This window comes from Schistocerca serialis, chromosome 2, assembly GCF_023864345.2.
Source record: "Schistocerca serialis cubense isolate TAMUIC-IGC-003099 chromosome 2, iqSchSeri2.2, whole genome shotgun sequence".
NCBI lineage: Eukaryota > Metazoa > Arthropoda > Insecta > Orthoptera > Acrididae > Schistocerca > Schistocerca serialis.
Genome location: NC_064639.1, coordinates 214,157,915 through 214,174,904, shown reverse-complemented (window position 1 = coordinate 214,174,904; position 16,990 = coordinate 214,157,915). Strand labels below are relative to the sequence as shown.

Below are 16,990 nucleotides of genomic sequence, written 5' to 3'. Positions count from 1 at the left end.
CGTTGGACAATGATATTATTTTGCAGGTACGTTCAGTGGCATACGTGAATACTGTCGGCAAAATGTGTCGTGAATGCAATAGTATTACAGAAGTAGTGAACTGAAACGTCTTGCCTCATGCAGCAGTTTTACGCATGATCATCAAAAACGTGGTAAGCGATTAACTTTTTTGCTTTCCTCATTTTGTGAGAATTGTTAGCGATAAATGTTTCGTAAAAGTCTGAAATTATATGTAAAGTTTGTTGCAAGTCGTTAACCGCTCTCAGTCTCAAATACTCGATGAATAAGGTCTGGGTACACGCGCGTCGTGAGCTACAATTCTTTTTCACCTCCACTCATCTGATAAACTTCCCGTACAAACACGCCTGGGAACGCCCAACGGTACCGACCGACCGCCGCGTCTTCCTCGACGATAGGCGCCACAGGATTCGGATATGGAGGGGTATGTGGTTAGCACACCGTTCTCCCAGCTGTTGTCAGTTTTCGTGACCGGAGTCGCAACGTCTCAGTCAGTTAGAGCTTTAGTTGGCTTGACAAGCGATGAATGCACCCCACTTGCCAACAGTGCTCGGTAGACTCGAACCATCACCCATCCAACCTCTAGCCAACCCCGACAGCGCTTAACTTGAGTGATGTAACGGGAACCGGTGTTACCACTGCGCCAAGGACGTTGGCACCCATTTAGCTGATAGATGGTTATCACCGCCACAGCGTTTCTTTTCTGACAGCAAGTGGTATACGCACCAAGTTTCGTTGAAATCGGACCAGTGTTTTCGGACAAGATGACGGGAAGCTCTGCAGTCGAAATAATGGCGTCGTTGTTTGCATACGGTTGATGCCAAGACTGAGCGTCGGACCCACCGAAGGGAGGAGTCACCACCAACGGCGGGTATGCCGGCCGAAGCGGGGCGCGTAACGCTCGGCCCGGGGCCGCTCTCACTGTGTGCGCGGCCTTATAAAGCGACCGCCAGTCGCGCGCGCCACTACTGCACTGTCTGCCGCGGACTCGACGCCGCTCGCTCCAGACTCTCGACGCGCTCTCCTACGACTCACCATGAGGCAGCGAACTCAGGTACGTCTCGTCCAGTGTTCACGCAGTTGTCAAATTCTTTTGCAGCCTGTGTCGTATAAAGAAAATAATAACAATCGTGGAAGTGACATTCACAGACTAACATGTAAACCGTGTTCAACCACCAGAATGAAGTTGTGTCAGCGACGAGGCAGCGTTTCGTCCTGGAGAGAATCAACTTAACTCAGTTCAAACGATTTTTACCAGTATAGTACCATAGACTCTCGCAGTTGCAGTATGATTTAGAAATGTGTTTGGCGTGTGACTACGTCATAATACAAAACGAGATTAAAATGTTCCAGTGGGTATCTGTCACCAGCGGAAGATTTCCGAGCATTTTCAGTGGGGCTAGAATATATTATAGACTCCACGCATCGTAGCTCGAGGTCTAGGTTAGGATAGAAGGTGATGACTTGGTCGTGCGTTGGCAACAACAACGAATATCACTGCGAAAAGAAGTATGTGGTAACAGATTGAACTGTAGCGTAGCCCGATGTCTACGTTATCACTTGTTGATGTGTTGGCTACTAGCTTTCGTCACGGGATCTTCGGCTAAAGTTTATTTATTGATTTTTGTGACGTTTCGCCAACACGAGTGGCTGGTGTTGTCGACGATTCACTCTCTATTGATTTTGGAGGATTGGAGATTACATATAATTGCCGTTCCAAACTCTGAGGGCTACCTGCAATGGTCGTTCGCTGCAGCACGGAAATCCAGGATCCCCTTGCCTTGTGGCTTTATTCTTTTTTGTTAAAACCGTTGTCACGTCGATGGATATCAATGGTTTTAGTAAATGTCTTCAGTAAACCTATATTATATAACAGAAGAGTCTTCGACGAGTATCTTGATGCAGATTACGAACGTAAATCGTACGTAAACTGTAAAGAAATGCAAAATGAAAGTGGTCCGAAACGCAATTTTTACCGGCAGTGATTCACGGACATGACTTGCATTCGGTAGGAAACGCGTTTAACTCCACTGATGGTCGCAGAACTCTAGATTTTATACGTTGTCTGTAAATCATTTCACAGGAATATTAGGGCAGTTCCTCCAATCACGAGGCCGCTTATTCGCCTAAGTATTATATTTCTAGCGACCACTTCGTTGATGTGACTCTAATATGTAACTTGAGGTATGTTCTTTTACGTTCCTAATTAAACCTGTCATCAACTGGAAGTTTAGTTTGAATACTACAGAGCTTTACTAGTCATGATCCTGTTGGAGCCGGTTTGACGTTGTCTTTCTCTGATCTTTGAACTGATTTATATTTATACGGCGAACTACAATCGATCGTGGACTCCAAACCACGATTGAACTCGGAAATGTTTACATCAACAAGTATGGCCAGAGGCAAAAGAAGTAATAAGTGACTGATAATATTTCTAGGATCGAGCAAAGATTTTGTAAAATCTACAAGTATTTCAGTGTGTTGAAATGCAATGAACTGCAACATTGTGCTAATACTGACTGTAAGCTTTATTTCAATCAACACATCTTTCAAATTATTCACGTTAATCTCGTACCCAAAACTTCTGAATACGTAAACTGTATTTTACCACTGATTTACAGAAGCACTTAACAAACATTATATCAAAAGGCACGAAAGTCTTGTGTGTCAACTTTTATTGAGTTGTATAGACTTAGTTCTGAGTGTACGGTAGTTTAACTGATTAGGTGTTGTCATTCTCAGGCGGAGATGGAAAAACAAAAAAGCAATTGATTATACACAAATTTAAATGCGTGTCACATCACACTCAGGCAAGGACGATGGTCTATTCCGGAAATTCTTAAGACAACTGTTGAACTCCATCACAAGTGGCCTGATTACTGTTGCACGTCTATATAGACGACTGTTAGAACAGCGGTCGTTAATAGTCATCTATCTCGCAAGGTAGCGACCTGCCCTTTAGTTAAAACTCTTTCACAAAAAAAATTCTATTCATATGCATTTTTTGCCGCAAGCGATGTAAGTTCCCTAGTTACAGGTTTATCATCACGTAATATTTCGTCTTGATCTCGAAAATGGGTATTTGTCTCAGGTTCACTGTCGTAAATTTTTCACCTGCTTTAAATGTTAGCAAGTAATTGTGTCTTTACCGACCTGGGTATGAACCAGAATTAGGTATGCTGTATTTCAAATACGAGGGTGCTCAATTTCGAACGTGTTATGATTTGTGTTGCTTTTATGATTAGTTTTATGTTTGGTGAAGTTTTCTTCTTGTCGATCAACGATTAGGATAAAGAGGGCTTTTCCAATTATTTATACAGTTTATGTTGAGGGGAATGCTTCTCACGGGAACAAAAACTGACAAGAGAAGTATTTGTGTCAATTATTTCTGTATCGGTTATGTGATGTGTTGAGTACGTGAAAGGAATGTGTCTTTCACGCATTCCGTGGTATCACCTTGAAGAAAGTTGTGAACAGTGTCTTCTACGATGTCGCCAAGTTACATAGTCAGTTCTACGTAGAGCTTTGTTCAGGTGGCGTACAAATAGATAGCTTGTTTAGATTTGTCGTAAAGCGTCGAACTTTCCTCCCGGATATACAGTTTGCCGTTCACCCAGGTCCCTCTCAGCAAGGTAACATTTTATTGATCGTAATACAATCGTTACGTTTATAACTCTGTACCGTTTACAAAAATCGTCAGCTCAGTTGAACGTCTCCTAGCTTTCTACATGTCAGTGTTACAGCTACTAGATAATTAGCGAGTTCAGTGGTAACAGCATTACCCCGTTGAAGTTCATAGAAGGTGACGGGATTTTCACGCAGTGACGTAAGCAAAACTCTGCGCTGTGTATTGAAGCTTACAAGGCACTCACTTTCAGACCTGGAATGACTTGCTACAGAACAGACGTCTACACGCGTACTCACAGGTCACAACAGTTTTCACTGTATCATTGCTTACCACTTTGTAAGTATTTCAAACTGCGCAGTAGTGTACCGTGCAAGAACTCGTAGACTCTACACTGATTTGAATGAAACCGGTGGCCTTTTCTTGATGAAATGTAAACAGGCAACAGTAATATAGAGTTATCCAAAATGATGTGCACTAATTGAAGTAGCTGACACAGGAGCCGAAATTCAGCAACTTTGGACCAGACGGTTGTGGTGTTAGAAGTAATCCTGAATCAGTGAAGTCTTTGGAATGTGAGGTACAACAAGGACAATCGAGGTACAGGAAAGATAATGTACTATTTCCGTATACGTACGCTTGGTTGCAACTAGAAGGAGCACTGAAAAGTTTTCCGTGCAAATACGTGACGTAAACGGTGGCACATATCCCAAGCCTGGATTGGAAGGGAAGTAGAACTGTATAGCTCCCCTGATCTGATGCATTATGATTTTTTGGGGGTGGGGGGAGGGAAGGGGTACATCAAAAGTCTCATGTACGCGTCACAAGTTCCCGATGTAGCAACACTTCTTACCAGGATACTTGCAGTGTCTGATGAGGTTCTTGCGCTGGATGTCGCGTGTGGTAGAGGGTGCCAGAATTTTACACAAAGATGTCATTCCAGTGTTGAATGTGTTGGTCTCCTGTTTGGACACCTTCTGTAATGTACGACAGTTTTGAGTAGACACTGCATTGACTTTGGCGAAATTAAAGCGCGTGTGCACTGATTGTTCTGAATGTTGGTTCAAATGGCTCTGAGGTCATTAGTCCCCTAGAACTTAGAACTAGTTAAACCTAACTAACCTAAGGACATCACAAACATCCATGCCCGAGGCAGGATTCGAACCTGCGACCGTAGCGGTCTTGCGGTTCCAGACTGCAGCGCCTTTAACCGCACGGCCACTTCGGCCGGCTGTTCTGAATGTTTCTGACATTCCAAATCCTTCATTGGCTCAGGATCTATACCAATATTAAAGTTCATATTCCAAAATTGTTGCTTTTGAATTCTCTGTCACCTCATTTAAAAAGAGCGTAACCTTTTGAATCCTCCTGTATAGCGGCAGTTCAGTCTCTTCTGTTGATTAATTATGAACTCAGGTGTCACCTTTGGCTCTCATGTGTCGAACGTCTGTTGTAAATGGCGCGTATGGCACTTTTCGTTAGGAAATAGAGAGCATTAAACGGACACCTAACCTGAAATACATGTTGTCTCGCGTTAGAAGAGACACAACAGTAAGTGAAAGTACCCAACTACGGTAAGGCAAATTAAGGGCTAGTGAGAAAGGACAGCCGATTTACATAACAACGTTAATAATAATTATACTGTTTCACTGGGCGTGCAGCGACATTTTTGCGTAATTGGAACAGTTTTCCAGGTGATGACGGTTTAGTGGACTCCATTCATAATTGCTAGTTCACGCTCTGCCGACCGTCGTCTAATGGTCCATCTCTGATTCACTAGGAACGTTTCGTCGACTGTCACTTATTCACAAGCGACAATGTATCGAATAACTGGCCACTAAGTGTAGCTTTGATGATAATGAATTCGGGCAACGTAAAGTTTAGCCCTACTAACATACAGCAATCGGTCGTTATGTGTTTACAGAGCTTTTCTTGTCTACGTTATGTTGGGAACATAGTAAGATTTTTTATTTTGTACAATATCTAAAATACGCACGTGATATATCATCAGAATCGCCACATGATGACATCTAATTATTGCTCCGTGCACTGTTTTAGTGACGAAGTATTGTGATGGAACCGTTGCAAGTAAAATTCACGATTTAGCGAAGGAAATTATTGTCAAACGTATTTGTAGGATATGCCTATATGGAATATTACCATCGCTCTGGAATCTTGCTGCGCGTCGCATACTCATTGCACTGGGTGTTTCACTGTGTCTGGCGTTGAGAGGAAACCTGTACCCCCATAAGCAGGCTCCATTCGCCACATATGCCGCGGCCCTTTTTCGGACTCTGCCAGCCGAACTGGAAGAGTCAGGAGTGCCCTTGGAAGTCCGAGAAAACGCTTGCGGCATTTAGCACTTACAGTGGACTGTCCGAAACTCTGATTGCCCTTTTCTCGCAATACATCCTGAGAACCATAGATGAAGGGCAAAGCGTCCGACACAGTGCCACACTGTAGGCTGTTAACCAAGGTCCGAGCATACGGAATAGGTTCTCAGATACGTCAGTGGCTCGACTATTTGTTAAGTAATAGAAAGTACGTTCTACAGGACAGCGAGTGTTCATCAGAGACAAGAATATCGTTAGGGAAGCCACAGCGACGTGTGCTAGGACCGATATTGTTCTATATGTAAATAAACGACCTGACGTACAGGATGAGCAGCAATCTGCGGCTGTAGGCTGACGACTGTGCACTGTATTGTACGTTGGGTGACTGGGAAGATACAGGATGAACTGGTAAGAATTTCTGTTTGGTGTGATGAATGGCAGCGTGCTATAAATACAGAAAAATATAAATTAATAGAGAAGGGTATTAAAAACAATCCTATAATGTTCGAATACAATATTATTAATGGCGTTCAAAGCGACTTGAAATGGAATGAAGACGTAGTGGCGGTTGTAGGGTAGGCGAATTGTCGACTTTGGTTTACGGGGAGAATTTTAGAGAAGTGTAGCTCAACTTCATGACTGCGTATAGAAAACTTTTGAGATCCATTCTACCCATTCTTGAGAACTGCTCGAGTATTTGAGTTCCCCACCAGATCGGATTAAAGAAAGACATTGTTGCAGTTGAGAAGCCTGCTGTTAGATTTCGTACCAGTAGGTTCGATGAAGATGGGAGTATTACTGAAATGCTGTGTGAACTCGATTGGGAATCCATGGAGGGAAAAAGTTCTTTTGGCGCAACACTATAGTGAAAATTTAAGGAACCGGCATTTGTGACAGATTGTAGAACCAACCTAATACCACCAACATACATCACGCAAAGACAAGATAAGAGAAATAAGTGTTTATACGGAAGGACATAGTCGTTTTTTCCTCCCTTCAGTTGTGACTGTAACGATGTAAATGCTAAACATTCGAGCAGTACTGAATAATGGATCATACAAGTATTGTGTATGCAGTTTCCCTTACAGAAAATTTACAATTTCGTAGAATTTTCCCAATAAAGCAGAGCTAAGCACTCGCCTTCACAACAACCGAATTTGCTTAGTTGTTCCATTTCATGTAGTTTTGCGTCGTTGCTACGACATATTTAATCGATCTGACTGTATTAAGCAGCAGACCACTAACACTGTAATACAACTGATACTCTGTATTAACATCCTTTTTTAACAGCATTTTTCTAGCCAACAGAGCACAGCACGTCATTTTCAAAGGAGAGAAAACGTCAGACATAAAAGTAGCGTCTGGCGTACCCCAAGAAAGGGTTACGGGATAATTAAATTCCATAATACGAAGGCTTGCTGAAAAGCATAGCCTCAGAACTTTCTACGGAGAACTCTGACAGCTGTTTAAATAAAACGAACCTTACTAACATTCTACCTTTTTTATCCTCCTTGCCTACATAATTGCAACCCTCTGCTACTATTAGAACGTGTAACGTGGCGGTAGGTAACGTAACTATGGCGGTGCGTGAGAAACCGCTCGCTGTAATCAATTTTCGAATTCAAAGAGTTTTTCCATACGTGGAGGACCCTCTCCTTCAATATAACTATGCCAGACCATATACGAGCGCTACGACTTCTGGAACAAGCTAACTGCTTGGGCTCCCTGTCACCGATCATCGTGCATACAATACCGGCTTCACCCCATCTAATTTTCGTCTGTTTCCAAAGTTTAAGGAACACCTTAAAGGACTTCATTTTGATGATAAAGCGGTGGTTGCAGATGTGAGGTTGTGGCTCCGTCAACGAAGTCAAACATTCTACAGTGACGGTATCAGTAAACTAATCTCTCGTTAGAAGAAATGTGTTTGTCGTCAAGGTAACAGTGTTGAGAAGAATGAAGAAGTATAATGATAATAATATTTGTCATAATTAAAAAGCTGTAAGCAGAATGAGTGAAAATTTCATCCTGGAAACATCCCCCAGGCTGTGGCTAAGCGATGTCTCCGCAATATCCTTTCTTTCAGGAGTGCTAGTTGTGCATGGTTCACAGGAGAGCTTCTGTAAAGTTTGGAAGGTTGGAGACGAGGTACTGTCAGAAGTGAAGCTGTGAGGACGGGGAGTGAGTCGTGCTCGGGTAGCTCAGTTGGTAGAGCACTTGCCCGCGAAAGGTAAAGGTCCCGATTTCGAGTCTCGGTCCGGCACACAGTTGTAATCTGCCAGGAAGTTTCAAAAAGCTGTAAGGGTTTTTACATAAAAAATTCTGATGCATTAATCCTCGCCACGCCCTCGTATAAGTGAGTTACTGGATACTGTCGTAATTTCCGTGAGGTTTTTCACTGGTTACACTGCTGTATACAAAGAAGTCGGAACACTAGAAAACTATAGAGAAATCCCGGAAGACCTGCAGAAGATCGACGCAAGGTGCAGGAATTGGCAGTTGAGCCACGATATAAACGAAAGTAATACACTGCGCAAAAATAAACATCTAGATCCATTATAGTGGCGTTACACGACTGCAGAACAATCGATAGAAGCAATCACATTCATTACATACCTAGGAGTATACGAACGATTTAAAATGGACAACCACATAAAACTATTCAAAGGTAAGGTAGACACCAGACAGATCCACTGCAAGAATCATCTGGATGTATAGCCAATCCAGAAAGGAGATAGATCGTTCGACCAATATTTGAATATTGCTCGTCAGTCTGGGATCCGTACCAGATAGGAATGATAGAGGACCCAAAGAAGAGCAGCACGTTTCGTTACAGGTTCATCTAGTAAGCATGAAAGTGTTACCCAGGTGTTCAGCCAATTCTAGTGGCAGACGCTGCAAGTGATGCATTCTGCATCGCAGTATGGTTTACTTGTAAAGTTCAGATTGCTAGAAGGGTCGACCAGTGTATTGCTTACTCCTTCTTAATATGACCTGTGAGCTTACGCGGAGACATAGGAGCAAACGTTATGCTGCGAACCATTCCCGACAGTAACAGGAAAGGGGAAAGTAACGATGGCATACAAAATATCCTGCACCACACACAGTAATGAGGCTTGCAAATTGTAGACGTAGAAAGATATAGATGGGACTGAACCAGTTTGGAGTGGTTGAGATTACTTTTGCCTCAGAGATGAAAGAATTCTATTCAATTCATTTCCTTCCCGCAAACTGGGGTAAAGTTGATCAAAATTTGAAGTTTTGTTACAAAATTATTACACTGATGATTAATGAGAATCTATAAAAAATCTGGCATTATCTTAAAGATGCCCCCAAAATTATATTTTTACAGGACACGGTAACTAACAAAAAAATTCTACAATCCTCATCCGCTTTTCACTGCTAGTTAGGTTGAAGTGGATCACCTATATATTTTCGTGTTTAAAACGCTTTACCACATTCAAGGTGTAAAGAGGCAGGCTGTAAGACTTTCTGGAAGAAATAATGCTAAAAATTTTAATAAAAAATGTCTTCGATATTAAAGTTACAACTGAAGACATAGTGAGATGACTACTACCGGTACTCTTCAGAACGTGAACATAAGGCCAACAACATAGCAATGTTTTCGCATCACATATAGCAATGCGGTAATTCTGTCTACTCCACATTGATCGCTTTGATGCCTAAGAATATTGGCCCCTACTCAAATTTTCACGTTCGCCTTTACCTTTTAGTTATGTTTTGTAAGGAAGCTGTTTGAATGTTAGCAACACTAGCGTACACAAAATGTGTCTAATTAGTATCCTCTTCTTCCTTAAAAAATGATTACTGCAGTGGCTTTACCTGCCTCCAATCTTTTTCCTTCGTAGCATCTACCTCACTTGACACTATGAAAGAGATGAGAACACTGTCTCCTGTGTCATAATTAGTTTCAAACACTTTTCATACGGCACTTTAATTGATATTTACTTTTCTCACTCCTTCGTGCAAAAAAAGTTTCATTCTAATTCCTTTTTACCTCTGCTCCAAGCCTCTGTATATATTTTCGGGGCATGATCCACTTAACATCTGAAATTAGGAAAAGATCGTATTTGGCACAATAGCGAAAAGATAACCTATACTGATGAAAGATTCGGGTACATTTCTGATACCTTATTGCTTTGATACAATTCGACAGGAAAATACATGTAGTTAGGCTCCTGTGGGTGCTGCAACATTTTGGTTTCGTTGAAATCACAAATCTGTATAGGCATCCTACGATGATAATGGCTTATGGAAGCCGCAACTTTCGTTTCTCGTGTTGCTTACGAGACAGATAACAAACAAACAGCTCATAGGCGTCAAAATACGTTTCAGTATCTGTGTATCTCTCTCTTGTCATCAAAATGGCAGCGATTTAGTACAGTGTCTTCGATCCGCTTTACCCCACCTCATTTTACCAGTACACTGCTGCCGAATCACGTAACATTGGTCTAATTTATGATAGGGCACGAATTATAGGTGTTAATGTAACTACACATGAATGTGTACTGTAATTTTTAGCTTGAACGATATGGTGGTCGTCGTCAGAAAACAGGGAGTAATTTTGTACATATTTGGAGACGCAGACGAATTAAAAAGGATGCTGGGCCTTAAATTGGCCTTGGCCACAAAGGACCAGGCTGAGAGTAAGGAGGCCGCCATTGTCCGTGGGCAGCATTGTGATGTAAATGACGGAACGTGGCGGGTGGCCAGCGAGGAGTGAACGGAGGCGTGGGTCTAGGCCGTGCTGCGGGTTGCGAACGCCAAGGCGCTTGTGCAGGCAATCTAGAATTTCAATGGTAAGGTCTCGTTGTTGATAAGTTACATAACATGTAACGCATAGTACGTCCATTATAATGCATAAGCCACACTTATACAGAGTTTTTTTCCGTCTCAAATATACTACAATTTAAGTGAGTTTTCACAAGGCCCGTTTCGCTTCCATTAACAAAGCATCATCGGTGATGGTTCTGCAGATTCAATCTACTTAACACGTTTCTACGTTTTTTTAATTATAGATTAAAAACTGTTTTCTTGTGTTTTTTGTACACGATCAACTGCGGTGTTTATTATCTATCTACATGTTTTACACTAGACAAGTTTTTCCCTCATTTTTTTCTTTTGGTGAATTTTCGTTCTATGCACTTAACTTCACTTCTGTAAAACTCATAAATGTAGTAGTCATAGAAACTTTGTGATTTCACGTGTTACGTATTCAGCCCTGTGTGTTTGTGTTTCATTTGTTTCTCGTGTCGTTTGTGAAGTTCACGACCTCGCCAATGCAAAGTTTCTGAACAGACTCATAAACAACAAGAAAATGAACACACAAAAAGTTAGTGCTGAATTCAAAAGAGATGAAATCAAAGAAAAATGTCTATGAAGCCAACTTGTGTGAAGTTTTCCTGAAGTGAAGTGCATGGAACGCAACTGTAGCAGTATAAAATGTGCCCACCTAAATACGAAACATCACCAAGCGTGCAAGTGCAACTACTGTTCTTTTTCGACTTCAATCCTACTACATCGGAAGGGGTACAACATAACATTGTTTACTTCTTTAAGGAATTATTCACGTTTTCCAGATTAGTAGGGGCCAGTTTACGCCACAAGCGATACAAACGATGAACATTTGTGTGCAGGGAGTATCACAGCAAACACCAAAAACTGACAGAGATGGAAGTGTACGAGGAAAATCTAAAGGTAGGAGGTGGGGCGCCAAATGAAAAGTCGCGTATGTAGGGATATGTTTCTAACGGCCCTTACTGATTAGCAACAACTTTTGAAGAGAATTTCCATTCAGGAATATATTCAGGATCTTTGTATGGATGGTAGCCATCCACATCATCCTCGGATTTGTACAAATTTCTCCTGAAAACCATTTACCTGCCACGAACGTAACACACATTACTACTACTGGGAGCCCTGTTTCTGGCACATACCACTGTTACAAGCACACATCCTGACAAAGTTGTCGTTAGTGAGAGTCTCAAATTAGAAATAGAGCTGCCATTTCTCTGTTTATCGTGGTGTATTAACTGACATGAATGCAGCACATCACCTACCATGTGTCCGTTACCATTGTTTATGGCCATCTTCTTGACATTGCTGTCCAAGGCTCACTCCCGAAGGATGAGGCAGTGCTCTATCCGCTGCGAAAACTTACAGACACTTCCTGTCAGATTACAGCTGTGAAGCGACTTGGAACCTTGCCTTTAGCGAAGCAATGCGCTAACTGAGTTATCCAGGCATGATCCATTCTGGACACAGTCCCTTAGACTGTGGCTAAGCTATTTCCCTACAACGTCCTTCTTCCTTCCAGATGAGTACCAATTCAGCAAGGTATGCAACATAAGTTACCTGAAATTTGTACTAAAGTGGGAAAGTGGTACTGGGAGACGCGTAGCTGTGAGGGAAGGATGTGAATCGCGTTTGCTTAGTTCAACCAGTAGAAACATTGCCGCGAAAAGCAGTGCTCCGTTTTCGAGTCAAAAATGGTTCGAATGGCTCTAAGCACTATGTCACTTAAGAAATTGGTTCAAATGGCTCTGAGCACTTTGGGACTTAACATCTGAGGTCATCACTCCCCTAGAACGTAGAACTACTTAAACCTAACTAACTCAAGGACAGCAAACACATCCATGCCCGAGGCAAGATTTGAACCTGCGACCGTAGCAGCCGCGTGGTTCTGGAGTGAAGCGCCTAGAACCGCTCGACCACAGCGGCCGGCGTTTTCGAGTTCCGGTCCGACACACAGCTGTACTAAGCCAGGAATTTTCAGTACAGCGCACACTCCGCTGCACAGTGAGACGTCCATTCTGAAAATACGATACCTATTTTTCTTAAAAATCTCTGATCGATCGCGAAATTAAAACCGCAGCGAAAATCAGGTGAAGTTTTGCGCTGACTTGTTGCGCAGTGTCTCTAGCATGCAAAACATCGCACTTTTCATTTCTGAGTGCACAGTGCGCTTGTAAAGATGCCCACAAAATAGTGTCTTCTGCCAAGTGTGAAGTCCTGGTGAGGGGTTCCGCTTGATTTGATGAAGCGCACATAAAATAACTGTCATGTCCTTCCTTCTTCATCATAATTCACGGCCGCTTACTGCAGGTACAACGAAGACGCTCCTGCAGCGTTTGCGATGGGAAGTATTTGATCACCACCATACAGATTGGACTTAGCTCCCTCTGATTTTCGTCTCTTCGCACACAATAATCGCTGACTATGAAGACAACATTTTGCCACAGAAAACGAGATGGAGACCAGCGTAGGAAATTGGTGGAAATCACAGGTGGTTACCTTCTACGAAAGGAGTACTGGAAGGTTGGTACCACATACGATAAATTTCTGACTCGGCGAATATGGTTGAGAAGTAGCTGAAAGTTGTGGCTCACTGTTGCAAGTAATGCGTTTTTGATTTTCACTGTGGTTTCCGTTTCACAATCGGTCGGAACTTACTTTCCAAATAGTCCTCGTATCTCGTGCCCCTTAACACAGGAAAGCCAACTAACATCGTCTACCCCAGGTGCAGATATTGTTCAGTTTGGTTGCCTTTCTTAAAATGCTTTTAATATTTTCCAGATCAGTTTTATTTTGCCACCCTGTAGTCCCGAGACTTGTCACGGCCCGTTCGACGACCAGCGAACTGGCACACAACGATAACTAGGGAGAGTTTCGAGCAGCACAAATATAAAGCAGGAATCACTTGCTGGTAACTTCGTTTTTGTTCGAGGTTTTTGCCGTGCACGGTTACAGCTGCAGCTGCACGCGGTTCGCTAGACTCGCGTGCTTTTACTTTCCGTCGTCAGAAGGCGCTTCGGAAATTGGACGGTTCGCACGCGACGCTGTAATGTGGGACTGGGGCCGGCGGTGCGAAATGCGTGCGGGAACCTGAGGCCGGCGTGCGTCGCAAGCGGCCCGCGCGGACAATGGGCGTTCCCTTCCCAGTGCCCGGTCCCACAGACAGCCGCGGTACAACAGCTGCTGCCGCCGCTGCGGCTGCGGCAGGTCACTGACGCCTCCGGGAAGGAAAGTGAGGCGAGGCGTACCACAGGCTCCGCAGACGCTGCCCCGCATCGCAAACGAGGGCATTTCACCTGGCACACCGCCTCGCGTATGGACCGGCTGCTAACAAGCCAGCGCCCGTCGACGCGTCCACATTTCATCCTTCTAGCACTTGCACCAGGTCTTGGATACACTGGGAGTCCAAGATCGACTCGGTAGTCACTCTGAGGCGCGGCAGCCCCAAATTACACTACAGGCCATTAAAATTGCTGCACCACGAAGATGACATGCTACAGACGCGAAAATTAACCGGCAGGAAGAAGATGCTGTCATATGCAAATGATTAGCTTTTCAGAGCATTCACACAAGGTTGGGGCCGGTGGCGACACCTACAACGTGCTGGCATGAGGAACGTTTCCAACCGATTTTTCAAAAATGGTTCAAATGGCTCTGAGCACTATGGGACTTAACATCTATGGTCATCAGTCCCCTATAACTTAGAACTACTTAAACCTAACTAACCTAAGGACAGCACACAACACCCAGCCATCACGAGGCAGAGAAAATCCCTGACCCCGCCGGGAATCGAACCCGGGAACCCGGGCGTGGGAAGCGAGAACGCTACCGCACGACCACGAGATGCGGGCCCGATTTTTCATACACAAACAGCAGTTGACCGGCGTTGCCTGGTGAAACGTTGTTGTGATGGTTCGTCTAAGGAGGAGAAATACGTACCATCACGTTTATGACTTTGATTAAGGTCGGATTGTAGCCTATCGCGATTGCGGTTTATCGTATCGCGACATTGCTACTCGCGTCGGTCGAGATCCAATGACTGTTAGCAGAATATGGAATCGGTGGGTTCCGGAGGGTAATACGAAACGTCGTGCCGGATCCCAATGGCATCGTATCACTAGCAGGCGAGATGACACATATCTTATCCGCATGGCTGTAACGGATCGTGCAGCCACGTCTCGATCCCTGAGTCAACAGATGGGGGCTTTTGCACGACAACAACCATCTGCACGAACAGCTTGACGACGTTAGCACCAGCATGGACTATCAGCTCGGAAACCATGGCTGCAGTTACCCTTGACGCTGCATCACAGACAGGAGCGACTGCGATGCTGTACTCAACGATGAACCTGGGTGCACGAATGGCAAAACGTCATTTTTTTCGGATGAATCCAGGTTCTGTTTACAGCATCATGATGGTCGCATCTGTGTTTGGCGAACATCGCGGTGAACGCACATTGGAAGCGTGTATTCGTCATCGCCATACTGGCGTATCACCCGGCGTGATGGTGTGGGTTGCCATTGGTTACACGTCTCGGTCACCTCTTGTTCGTATAGACGGCACTTTGGACAGTGGACGTTACATTTCAGATGTGTTACGACCCGTGGCTCTACCCTTCATTCGATCTCTTCGAAACCCTACATTTCAGCAGGATAATGCACGACCGCATGCTGCCTGTCCTGCGCGGGCCTTTCTGGACACAGAAAATGTTCGACTGCTGCCCTGGTCAGCACATTCTCCAGATCTCTCACCAATTGAAAAGTCTGGTCAATGGTGGCCGAGCAACTGGCTCGTCACAATAAGCCAGTCACTACTCGTGATGAAATGTGTTATCGTGTTGAAGCTGCATGGGCAGGTGTACCTGTACACGCCATCCAAGGTCTGTTTGACTCAATGCCCAGGCGTATCAAGGCCGTTATTACGCCCAGAGGTGGTTGTTCTGGGTACTGATTTCTCAGGATCTATGCACCCAAATTGCGTGAAAATGTAATCACATGTCAGTTCTAATATAATATATTTGTCCAATGAATACCCGTTTATCATCTGCATTTCTTCTTGGTGTAGCAGTTTTAATGGCCAGTAGTGTATATACTGTACTACACGGTCCAGTCACATTAATGTGACCACCGCCTATGTTCGATGTCAACGTGCACCGAGCGAGGTGGCGCAGTGGTTAGCAGACTGGACTCACATTCGGGAGGACAACGGTTCAATCCCGCGTCCTGCCATCCTGATTTAGGTTTTCCGTGATTCCCCTAAATCGCTCCAGGCAAATGCCGGGATGGTTCCTTTGAAAGGGCACGGCCGACTTCCTTCCCCATCCTTCCATAATCCGATGAGACCGATGACCTCGCTGTTTGGTCTCTTCCCCCAAACAACCCAACCCAACCCTCAACGTGCAATAACCACTAACGGACGTCAGGTGGCAGCACTAGCCATGGAGAATATATGAAGGATATTGAGGGAACGCGGAAAACAATGCATTCGTTGTTGTAATGCAAAAACGGAGCGAGTTATCAGACGTCCAAAAGGGAATGACGCTGGCCTTCGGGTTCAAGGGTGCACTTATTTCTAAAACGGCTAAGTTTGTAAACTGTTCGCGTGCCGATGTGGATAAATTAATCTGTGCGTGGTAAAATGGCGTTATCCAAAACTGACCCCGAGGCAACTTGGTGCACCACGGGCCTTAGACGACAAGACCAGACGATGGCTGTGAAAAAGTCTACGGGCGGATAAACGTGCAACTTTGAGCAACTGACTGCCCAGATGGACCATGAGGCTACGAACAGTGTTTCTTCAACGAACGTTCAGCGAACGTTGCTCCGTATGGGCCTCCGCAGTAGCTCCTAGTTCATGCATCCAGGCTGACTGCTATTCATCGACGACGAAGGCTGGAATTTGCTCGCCATTACCGAAGCTGGACGTCCACTGAGTGGTGACAGGTGGTCTTCTCGGATGAATAACTTTCTACGCTTAATCGGACAGACCGCCGTTTGTGTGTATGGCGAGAAATGGCTAAAAGCGAACAAGGGGGAAGCGTCATGTCTGGTGAACGTTTTCGTGATATTCCCTGGAGTATCTAGTCAATATATATCACGAGAATAATATAACCGAAATTAGGGCATATCCAAAGGGAAAGTAAATATTCCCTGGCGTTATGCGCCTGTGAAATAGGACAGTTGGAAATAAAATCGAAAT

General features: G+C 44.1%; 1 protein-coding gene across 2 annotated transcripts in view; it reads left to right on the top strand.

The window, feature by feature from the left end:
• The first annotated feature begins 975 nt into the window (after nt 1–975).
• LOC126456952 (E1A-binding protein p400-like) overlaps nt 976–16,990 on the top strand; it is a 189,522-nt gene continuing 173,507 nt past the window's right edge. The window contains exon 1 of one of the 2 annotated variants that reach the window (XM_050092889.1): nt 976–1,072. In XM_050092889.1, the coding sequence (XP_049948846.1) occupies nt 1,055–1,072 (18 nt within the window). In that variant the 5' untranslated portion in view covers nt 976–1,054. The remainder of the gene's footprint in view (nt 1,073–16,990) is intronic. The other variant, XM_050092888.1, reaches the window with a different exon arrangement.